At 36.3% G+C, this 12,341-nt stretch overlaps 1 protein-coding gene across 1 annotated transcript; it reads right to left on the bottom strand.

Annotated features, from left to right (window-relative positions):
* Window positions 1-1,670: 1,670 nt before the first annotated feature.
* Window positions 1,671-3,253, bottom strand: LOC142234815 (uncharacterized). Its single transcript, XM_075306008.1, has one exon. The coding sequence runs from the start codon at window positions 2,919-2,921 to the stop codon at window positions 1,902-1,904; it is 1,020 nt and encodes a 339-aa protein (XP_075162123.1). The 5' UTR covers window positions 2,922-3,253; the 3' UTR covers window positions 1,671-1,901.
* Between the last annotated feature and the right edge of the window lie 9,088 nt (window positions 3,254-12,341).

Here is a 12,341-nt window from a genome sequence, read left to right as displayed (position 1 = left end):
CCAGGATGTAAAAACAATTTCATAAAGACTACCTCAAAAAAAATCTAGCTAATTGCATTTTCCCTCACATCTTTCTCACTTCCACGAAGTTTTTTAGTTCTTAGCACATTTTTCTGTAATACAAACAATGTAGAAGAAATTATACGATTTTATAAATTTTAAATTTTTTTCGCCTTTCGCGTGGACGGAGAATCGAACCGCGGACCATGCAATTTGTAAGCCAACACACTATCCACTGAGCTATGTAGCCGTTATTGTCATCAGTAGACAATTATCCATATAAGTTATAATTATATAGCATAGCTTGCGGCGCCCACGAGCCGAAGTTTATTTAACAGAAAAATACATTTAGTTGGGCACCGTGGAGCAGTGGTTGCTACGTCCGACTTGCATGCCAAGGGTCGTGGGTTCGATTCCTGCTTCGACCAAAGTTTTTTTTTTACATATATTCCAGATATGGTCGGAAGATTCCGAAAAAATGTTCAACATTACATTCTACTATATTAAATTTTTACTATGAACTGTAAAATGTGTCTTATTAAAGACCTAAAGTCAGAAAAGAACAGTGTTTGATATAAACGAAATTGGTTCAAAAATAATTTTTTTTTTATTGAAAAAATAAAAATTTTGTAACAAACGATTTTTTTTGGTGATAAAAATGTATATATTTCGAAGCAATTCAAAAAACTCTAACAAAAGAAAAACGTTTTTGGTACACGTTTTCCAAACGTTTTTTTTTCTTTGCGTGTATAGCTGTACTTTAGGCCAAATTTATAAACTCCAAAAATTTTAATTCAATCTAAAGATTTTTACCTTCCCTTAAGAATACTCATATTGATTCCGAGCTTTGTCTCGCTTCTTTAAAATAATTACATTTTTTCCAACCTATCTGGCTTTAAATCTAGGATCAATAAAATTAGGATCCAGATCCTATTTATCTAATTTCCATACTCTTTTCGCGGCATGTTAATAAAGCTATTCACTACTAACCTACCAAACAATAAAAAATCTAGCATTTTTGGTAGAATTCTATCAACTGTGGCAACCCTGATTCCATCACGACATCTCACTGAGAGAATCACAGATTTGGTTCAAAATACCAACAGCTCCTCCCTTTAAACGAACGAACCCCTAATTTGGGGGCAAATAATTTGTTCCTCATTTCTACTACTGGAAAAATTCAAGCGAATGTCGACCATAGCAGCCCTATTTGTATGCAACACGTTAAGCCAAATGTATGTATAACTCTGTGTCTATGTATATGTGATGTGTTGTTGTTGTGTGTGTATCGTATTTTTTGTTTTGTGTGGACGATATTCTCGAATACAAATGACTTCCTACTTCCGTTCTAATGGTGGATCACTAGTTCTTGGTGTTTTTGTTGTCAGTGGGAGTCAGTATAGGGTAACTGCCAAACACAGACTAGGAGAGAGGTAAGAGACTAGGGAACCACTCTTTTGTTTTGTTTCGATTCGGGTGTTGGTTTTTCTTATTCTCAACATGAATGCAAAATGAAATAGATTTTTTTTGTTGTTGAGTTGATGTTACAGTGACCTACAAAAACATAAAGAGAACACCAACAAAACAAGCACCGGCCTACCAACACCAACAGCAACAATTACAGCGCGACGACAAATATGGTAATTTCATAAAAGCAAGGACACAAAAACTATGCTATAGTAAAAAAATTTATTCGAACATAGTTTTGAATTTTTTATGCAATCTCTTTCGACAAATGGTGAAAGGACTTAAAAAAAAACACTTGAACCAAAAAAATCACAACAAAATATAACAACAACAAAAGGCAATACTGAACGCGGATATTATTTTGGGGGAAATTTAAATTCCTCTATTAAAAAAATTTATCTCCAACAAAAGGAAACGGGTAACCCCACCATCTTCTACCAGGTTCGAATATGCGTTGCATAGACAAGTGGTCTGGCTAAAATTAAAGATTGGGCTGGTATATTAACAGGCACTGGTACAACCACTGCTGTTGTGGGATTAACAAATATGGTTTCCGAATCAGGATCCATCATTTCTCCATCTAAAGGCTTGGGAGCCAAAGGATTTGTACTTGAACCACAGACAGGATGTTTGCTATTATCTTCTTGGTTTTGGTAATCATTTGATTGTTCATTGGGTAGAAGAAAGGCTTTCGAAGGTCTAAATCCAGCAGGGGGATAGGGGGCTTGAGGTGAGCTTTCGTTTTCTTTGACAATTTCTCCCTCAGATTGTTGACCTTTCACTTGACTGTCTGATGGCAAATTTAAAGGTTTTCTTGGTCTAAATTTTGCAGGGCGATATGGTAATACACTCTCCACTTGAGGGGCTCTTGTGGTAAAGTCTGCCAAGGGCACTGCTGTGCTAACTTCTGTTGTGGTTTCACTTTCTGTTGTAACTTCTGTCAAAGGAATACCTGTAGTGGTCTCTGTAGTGGTTTGATTTTCAACTTCTTCTTCCCCAGGGAGATTGAATGGAATATCCGGTTTAAATCCTGCTGCTTCATAGGGAGCCCTTACATTATTCAACTCTGAAGGAACTTCAGTAGACGCAGTAGTCACTGAATCACTGGTATATATTTCAGTAGTTGTGGCGAAACTTTCTTGATCATTGACCTCTGGCACCACTGGTGTTTCATCTGTGGCAGTTTCTGTTTTGCTTCCCGCATTTTCACTAGCTATTTCTGTGGGCAAAGGAAAGGCTTTGGAGGGCCTATAGCCAGCTGCAGGATAAGGTGCCGATTTAATCTCCTTTACTATGGCATCTATTTCAAATGGCTCCACAATATTGTGATCCTCACGACCATTATCCTCTGTAATCTCAGTAGTGTAACGGCTATACCGAATTTGTCGTCCATTTGCCAAGCAAATGCTTAAAATTAAAGCCATAAACCCAAGGAACTTTAGAGCAGCATTCATGTTAGCCAATATTTGTGAAGAACGTTTCAATCACCAATCATACAGATTAACACACACACAGACACTTGTGCCAAAACAAATGAACAACCGAGGTATCCTTCAAAAACAGAACAGATTTCGTTTATATATTCTTTCTAGGAACTTTTTGATTTTGCCACAAGCCTTCACACAAGTTTGTAATTGAACAGCGGCTGTCGAACAGCAGTTGTTGCTAATTATTTGTAATATTTTCAACAGACTAATTTCATTTCAATCGGAATTCATTATTTTTATAGAATTCCCCATTAATAAAATATGTATTTCGCAGTTGTGTATCTGTGCTGCTGATAAATTGCCTTTGCCTTGTTCGTTTCAATTTCAATTTCGTTTTTGTTCTAAACACTCCCTGGGGAGGGAGTAATCCAACTGGCTGAGGCTAAAACCGAAAGTAATGGCGTCTATCTTGATTTGGCTTCCATCCAAATTTGATGTGGACAGATATGTCTGACAACCTGGCACGTAGTCAAACACAAACACATCTATCCTTATAAATTCAATAATTATTTTGCTAAACAAATTATTATTAAAAATAGTTATATCCATATTGGTAATTGGTCATATATGAGGGTGTAATGGTTCAGGGATGCTTTCTATCTCAGGTTTCTACACTTCCATACGGCTATGAAGACCTAAAATCAGGCATCTTTCAATGATAATTGCACTGCAAAAAGAGTTTTGTTTTTAGATAAGCAAAGTAAACCAGATTATAGATCGCTGGTCATAAATTGGGGTTTATTTGCTATAAAAGAAAATGCTTTATAAGAAAGGAGAATTTCGTTTGTCTACAATTTTTTCTTTGGGTATTAGAAGTTCCTATTTCTATTTTTATGTGTTTAAAAAAATTTATCTATTTTGCTACTCTAAAGTCTACCGGTATACCCTAATAAATCAATTCGGTCAAATATTTATTAATTATTCCAAACATTTAAACAATCGTTTTATAATATTCATACATATTTACAAAAATAGGCATAGGCAACATTTTCAATGTGTTTCCTTTCTACCTCTATCTAATTTATGCAAGCGCATGTAGCAGCAGCTTTTACGAGTGTTGGTGGACGCATGGTTTGTGGTATGTCAAGACAAATTTGGTGTAGTTTATACGTGTGTTTGTGTAGGTCTCTACATGTATGCTATTATGATACGTGCCTGGTTGGTTAAATGTACTCATTTGCGAAAAAAAAACAAACAAATATTCGTCTTTCATTCATTCTCTTTTTCCAAGAGAGAGTAGTCGTATGGTGCGTATGATGATTTTGTATGAGTATATATGTGTGTGTGTGTGTGTGTGTGTGTAGTAATGCAGAAGCATGTGGTAAAATTAAATAGCTTTTGATGGTGGACCTCTTAGTGCGTATGGGTGTAATGAGTGTGAGAGGAGTGTATGTAAGAATTACTGAGACATACTCTCTCCTTGTATGAGTGTGTGTCATTAACGTGTCTGTATGAGATTTTGCATGCAAAATGTTGTATTTATCAAAGGTTTTGATGTTAAACCAAACGTAACCAAGCAAATTTGTTGGCTATATCTGTCACTCAGCCATGTAGCCAGTTAGTCAGTCAGTCAGTCTGTCAGTCATACCCAAGTAATATCTGATTGTGGCCTTATAAGTGTAAGAGTGTGTATGGGTTTGTGTGTCATCTACATGACCTTGACAATGTAATATAATGATGACGATTGTCGCATGTTGGTATCTTCTCCCTTCTGTCCTTAGCTTTTAATCTCCCACCCTCACATTTTGCCATTCGACAATCTTGTTTGCTTTGTTTATCTTTGATGAGATTTTCTTCAGAATTTGATTAGAGTAATTTTGAAGAAATTCTAAGCAAATGGGGTTACCAAGTTCATGTACAAGTTAATGATGAAAGTTCACCACATGAAAACTCATACTAATTCCCCTACCCAAAAAAAAGGGAGCGCCACACCATTAATCATTAGCACACTTGGAAATGCTAACGTAAAACAAGGTACACGCAAAAAAATAATTCTTTCCTCTCAAACGAAATTTTAGACAAACAAAGTTCGTTTCTCATTTGCTTTTCGCTGTAAGGAAGTGTATTTGGAAGAAAAGTATATACTTTTTGTGATAATCGTTTATTCTTTTCCAGGATGTAAAAACAATTTCATAAAGACAAACTCAAAAAAACATTGTTTTCTTGCTAATTGCATTTTCCCTCACATATTTCTCACATCCACGAGGATTTTTAGTTTTTAACACCTTTTCCTGTAATACAACAATGTAGAAAAAATTGTACGATTTTATAAATTTTTAAAATGTTTTTACCTTTCGCCTGGACGGAGAATCGAACCGCGGACCATGCACTTTGTAAGCCAACACACTAACCACTCCATATAAGTTATATTTATATAGCATAGCTTGCGGCGCCCACGAACCGAATAAACAAAGTTTATTTAACAGAAACAACCATTTAGTTTGGCACCGTGGAGCAGTGGTTGCTACGTCCGACTTGCATGCCAAGGGTCGTGGGTTCGATCCCTGCTTCGACCGAAGTTTTTTTGTTTTTTTTTACATATATTCCAGATATGTTCGGAAGATTCCGAAAAAATGTTCAACATTACATTGTAGTATATTAAATTTTGAACTGTAAAATGTGTCTTATTAAAGATCTAAAGTCAGAAAAGAACAGTGTTTGATATAAACGAAATGGACTGTGTTGTTGTTTCAAAAATAACTTTTTTTATTGAAAAAATAAAAATTTTGTAACAAACGAATTTTTTTGGTGATAAAAGTTTAAAATTTTCGAAGCAATTCAAAAAACTCTTACAAAAGAAAAACGTTTTCGGTACACGTTTTCCAAACGTTTTTTTTCTTTGCGTGTACGTGTGTCTAGGGATATAGTGGAACACAAGTTTTTTTTTTTTTCATAACCACGTATAACCCATATTATACTAAGGATATTGATCATTAAAACTAAACTGAAGTGTCCCTTTACATGTGGCAACATCTGGCATTACAGATTCGTGTCCTTTCTTTTTAAGGAGTTGTTTTTAAAATGGTAAGAATCACAATCCCAGACACATATATATGTGTGTACACCCAAAGAAAAAATACTTTTACGATATAAACATGTCCGTCTGTCTGTCGGTTGTAATCACGCTACAGTGTTCAATAATGAAGCTATCGTGCTAAAATTTTTCAGGCAGGTCAAGTTCGAAGATGGGCTATATCGATCCAGATTTTGATATAGCCCCCATACAAATCGACCCCCCGATTTTGGGATATAGACAACCGAATTTCTATACGATTTGCCTGAAGTTCAAAATCTAGAGGTATTTTGGGTGCATAAATAAGTGTGTCGAATATGGTGTGATTCGGTCCACATTTTGATATAGCGCCCATTTAGCCCGATCTCCTGATTTCACTTCTTGGTCTTCTAGACAACGCAATTTTTGCCAGAAATCAAAAATCTAGAGGTCTTTTGGGTCTACACATTAATACGTAGAATGTTGTGTGTATCGGTTCATAATTTGATATACCCCCCACGTAGACCAATATCCGGATTTGACTTCTCGGGCTTTTAGACACCACATTTTTATACCCTCCACCATAGGATGGGGGGTATATTAACTTGGTCATTCCGTTTGTAACACATCGAAATAATGCTCTAAGACCCCATAAAGTATATATATTCTGGGTCGTGGTGAAATTCTGAGTCGATCTGACCATGTCCGTCCGTCCGTCCGTCCGTCCGTCTGTTGAAATCACGCTAACTTCCGAATGAAACAAGCTATCGACTTGAAACTTGGCACAAGTAGTTGTTATTGATGTAGGTCGGATTGTATTGCAAATGGGCCATATCGGTCCACTTTTACGTATAGCCCCCATATAAACGGACCCCCAAATTTGGCTTGCGAGGCCTCTAAGAGAAGCAAATTTCATCCGATACGGCTGAAATTTGGTACAGGTGGTAGTATATGGTCTCTAACAACCATGCAAAAATTGGTCCACATCGGTCCATAATTATATAGAGCCCCCATATAAACCGATCCCCCGATTTGGCTTACGAGGCCTCTAAGAGAAGCAAATTTCATCCGATCCGGCTGAAATTTGGTACGTGGTGTTAGTATATGGTCTCTAACAACCATGCAAACATTGGTCCACATCGGTCCATAATTATATATAGCCCCATATAAACCGATCACCAGATTTGACCTCCGGAGCCTCTTTGAAGGCCAAAATTCATCTGATTCAGTTGAAATTTTGGTACGTGGTGTTAATATATGGCCTCAAACTCCCATGCAAAAATTGGTCGAAATCGGTCCATAATTATATATAGCCCCCATATAAACTGATCCCCAGATTTGACCTCCGGAGCCCCTTGGAAAAGCAAAATTCATCCGATTCGGTTGAAATTGGGTACATGATGTTAGTATATGGTATCCAACAACCATGCAGGAATTGGTTCATATCAGTCCATAATTATATATAGCACCCATATAAACCGATCCCCAGATTTGACCTCCGGTGCCTTTTGGAGAAGCAAAATTCATCCGATCTGGTTGAAATTTTGTACGTGGTGGTAGTATATGATATTTAACAACCATGCCAAAAGTGGTCCATATCAGTCCATAATCACATGTAGCCCCCATATAAACCGATCCCGAGATTTGGTTTTGGAGCCTTTTGGAGGAACAAATTTCAACCGAGTCAGTTGAAATTTGGTACATTGTGCTAGTATATGCCCGTTAACAACCATTCCTAACTAGGTCCATATCGGTCTATAGTTATATATAGCCCTCAGATTAATCGACCCCCAATCACACAAAAATTGGCCCATATCAATAATTGTATATAGCCCCCGTATAAGCGATCCCCATATTTCAATTCTGGCTCCCTACGTACTGCGCAAAAGTCCATATCGATTCGTAATTATTTGTAGACTTACCTACACATACTTTTTTTGTCTATGGACTAACTCACAATTTAGAAAACGATTTAAGATACCACAACCCAAGTAATTCGATTGTGGATGACAGTCTTTCGTAGAAGTTTCTACGCAATCCATGGTGGAGCTACATAAGATTCGGCCTGGCCGAACTTACGGCCGTTTATACTTGTTTGTTTTTAAGATTGCCTGAAATTCAACATTTTTAGGTGTTTTGGAATCGTAAATAGGTATGGCGAATATGGTGTGATTCAGTCTACATTTGGATATAGTCCCCATATAGCCCGATCTTCCGATTTGACTTCTTGAGCTTCTAGACATCCGAGTTTTTATCCGATTTGCCTGAAATTCAAAATCTAGAAGTAGTGTGAGTCCATAAATAAGTGTGCCCAATATGGTGTGTATCGGTGCACGGTTTGGTATAAGTCCCACATAGCTCGGTCTCCCGTTTTGACTTCTTGGACTCCTAGATACCGCATTTTTTGTCCGATTTGCCAGAACTTCAAAACAGGTCCGTAAGTAGCGAATATGGTGTGTCCATGTTTTGGTATAACCCCCATGTGTAAAGTCTCCCGATTTCTTTGTTCTATATATCTTCAAGTAACCAGATAAAGAAGAATTCAAAGGAAGAAACTATATAATTTGATTAATGGTGGGTATTTTTAAATTCGGTTCAGCCGAACTTAAGTCCGTATATACTTGTTACATTTATCCGCGGTTCATGAAAATTTCGCAGTATGATTTCAACCATCATCAGTAAAGCTCCTTATCGAAGCACTCGGATATGACTTTATGGTTTAGTCGAACTAAATATACCAGAACACAAATTTTAGTTCGATATCCACTATTCTAGGATATACCCCAAGAAAAAATGTCAACGAACATTTCTATAGTAGAACTTTATTTAATTAATAGAAATTAGTTGATTTTAGTGGAATATGAGAAAATTTTCCTTATTTATTTTTTTCTTATTTTAATAACATGAACGAAAAGGAAGAGTGTTCTATGCAAACGAACTTCACAATTTTCCAAATTCGAAGTTGGCACAAATTTTTCAAATTCGAAGTTGGCACAAAATTTATTTATAACATAACTACCCTACGGAAAATGAATCAACCACAGGACCATTTCAAGACTAGTCCCTGGTGTGTATAGAACAGTCCCAGATCTGGTCAGAACCTATGAAAGAGACCAGTCACTTTCACATGAGTTTGTCATTGACGGGATAAATTTACAATTTAGGGTACGTCTTGGATTCATTCCTGGAACAATTTAGTAGGAGCACCCTATAGGCAAATTAGTATAAAAAAATGGGAAAAGCATTAGGAATAAGTAAGTCTTTTAAATAAGTTTTTTAATTAAATGGAGTCTGTGGTGAACTCCATATAGCAATAAAGATATTTAAACAATTTTTAACTTCAACTTCCCCTTCAAAAGTGATCTTTAAGTGATCTTTGGGTGTAGCTTGAATGACTTAGTTTTTGCATTCACAAAAAAAAAAAAATAAGTAAAATAAAATTTTACTTAGATCGAAATTAATATATTGAAACCTATGCGTAAAAAATTATTAATTATTATTATATTAATTATATTAATATTTTATATAAAAAAACGTGTATTGGATTCTTTGCCTCAGAATTTATAAACTGTACATTTATTTGTCCTTCTGATGGACGGAAAACTCAAACGACTCGTCATTAAATGTTGCAATATGACATCGTCATTCAATATTTTATAGTTGATTCATTCAACTATATGATCAAATTTATTTTGCTAACATTTATCTAACTAATGCTAGAGTAGTTTTATTATTTATGGTATACCTTGAAATAATCAATCATGTTCCTGCCAACTTTGTAAAGGTTGCCTTATTGCCAGTATTAAGCCTGGTGTTATGACCAAACTGACAATAGCTAAATTTGAAAGGATAGCATATGGTCATCAGTAAAGTCACTGAAACTTCAAATTGTATGTTTGCCAATCCAGCCCCATGCAATTTGCCACAACAATCCAAACATTATCACCAACAGCAGTATCAAGCTAAAACAGCAAAATATCATCCAAGTGCAATAAACAACACTAAACTCTGTATCAAAGTACGTTTTTTTCGCTGCCAGGAAACATGCAAATAATTCGGATATATGTGCAACGGGCACACTATTGACAGTAGTACTAAACTATTATTGTCCTCAGCATAGGGAATATGAGACCCGGAAAGCCGTTATTTCTGCTCTAGCCCTTGCAGGAAGGAACAAAAACAAAAAACCAAGATCCTTTGCGGTTTAAATGTCAATAGTGTGGAATAATGATGACAACGAAAAACTATTGATGTTACATGTGGAACACCATCAACACAAATGCATTGATATTGGCAGGAGCTGGGAGTAGTAGATGGCATTGACCAAGTCAGATGCGAGCAATGAATGCAATATGGCTCAAATTAACTTGCCCTGTCCACACAAACTCGACCTCGCAATATCACACACACATGGAAACTCTCCAAACATATAGATGAATACATCCAACAAACAGACAGAGATTTTTGAAATGCTAATTCCATGCCTCAAGGCACGCATGGAGCACGTACTCTGAACGCCTCGAGGCATGTAATTGTCGTACTGTAAACTACATTCGATATCTGATGCTGATTGTCTCTATCCTCGCCGAATACATTGGTGTGTGGATATCGATATCAAATGCACTAGGAAGAAAAATGAAAATACCAATGTGTAAAAATTGGAGCCATTGGAAGTCTCCACGGTGCAATGGTTGGCATGCCCTCCTTGCATACAAAGGGTCATCGGTTCAATACCAGTTTGGACGGAACACCAAACTGTTTTTCAGCGGTGATCAAATAGAAAACTTAGTTTGTTAACAATTTCGTTCCTCAGAAAAGAAAAACTCTTCGTTCAGTGTATGCACACAAAAAAAATTTTTCTGATTCAATCACGAAATTAATTGATCCAATTAATTTTTTAATTGAAATGTCTTCAATCACAGAAATGATAGTATCAATTAAAAAATTAATTGAAGATCAATTAAAAAATTAATTGATCCAATTAAAAAATTAATTGATACTAAAAATTTTTGTGATTGATTTTTGTTTCAATTAAAAAATTTGTTGATTCAATTAAATTTTTAATTGAATATTTTTTAAAACTCAATTAAAATTTTAATTGGAAAAATTTTCGTGAAATTTTTTTCTGTGTGCAGAATCAACTGAAGACTTCTTGTGGGGACAATGAACCGTTTTTCTGGTAATACCCTTTCAGACAGCATTGTACCACCTCGTTGGTTGTGTTAGAGCATTATTTGCACAGTATAGAGAGTTGGAGCAGTCTTTCCATTACCTGGAGAAACAATGGGAAATTCCAATGGCAATAACAAAGTTTTATTTCACATTAGACGCAAATCGTTCATTTTCTTCCCTTTTTGTCTCTGTCTGAATACTAAGCCTGAGCTGAATGACCAACAAATTATGTTTGGACCTTCTCATTACCTGGCGAACCACAAACAAGGTTCGAACATTGGACAGGATCACATGGTGGTCCTCCTCCTTTTGTGTTTTTTTTCTTTTTGCGGAGAATCCAGAAATGTGAATCATGAATGAATTGAAAGAGGATATTAAAATTGCAATTGTTTCCTCCTCCAATTGATTCACTTTACCTGTGTTGTTTGTCCAATCATTTGTTCGTTTTGGCAACAAACAGCAAATGCTTCGATTTCCGGTAAGTTGTCATGTCTGTTTTGGAATTGACCATTGGATAGGTGTTTGGCTTGCGGACAAATGTACTCATTTATGTATGGATTCGATTCTTAATTAAAATTATTTGATATTGCATTATGGTAGAGAGAAGCGTACAAGGGGTTGGGGATAGTAGTGATTTAGAGCAATATAAAATCAATTCATGGATCACCATATGTGGGCGCAAGGGGGTGGGGAGGTGGCATATTCTGTCTGCTTGCTTTTAATGACTTGGAGTGCTTATTAGCTATGGTGGCATGCGTTCTCTTTGTGGTCTGGTTTTCAGATTGCTTTTTCCTGTGAATTTAAAGTTACGCTTATGGGTGTGCGGTAGGAGGGAGTTGTGGCTGCTAGCCGAAATATGGGAGGTAGGTGAATTTAAATGCACTTGGCCTAACCATGCGGCAGTGCTGTGTCTCTGGGGATGATTGTGTTCGTTTACTTTTATTTGCATTCCATTCTAAAATGCCAGCACCATCTCCACTATAGCCAGCAAAGTGAGCGGCACATTTTGGTCACGTTAGCCATAAAATCAGCATAACTTTGATTGTCACCAACCAATAATTACTCTAGCTTATGCATAATTGTGTATCCATTGGATGGCCATTCAAGGTGATGCAGGCAATCTGCACAAATAAGGATCTGAACATCAAAATACCGTCATCAATGCGCTTCGATCCACTATAAATATGGGAATGAGCCATCGAATAGATATCAGTCGTCCCAGG

Source organism: Haematobia irritans, chromosome 4, assembly GCF_050003625.1.
Source record: "Haematobia irritans isolate KBUSLIRL chromosome 4, ASM5000362v1, whole genome shotgun sequence".
Lineage (NCBI taxonomy): Eukaryota > Metazoa > Arthropoda > Insecta > Diptera > Muscidae > Haematobia > Haematobia irritans.
The sequence above is the reverse complement of the archived record's forward strand: the minus strand, read 5'-3'. Positions and strand labels throughout refer to the sequence as shown.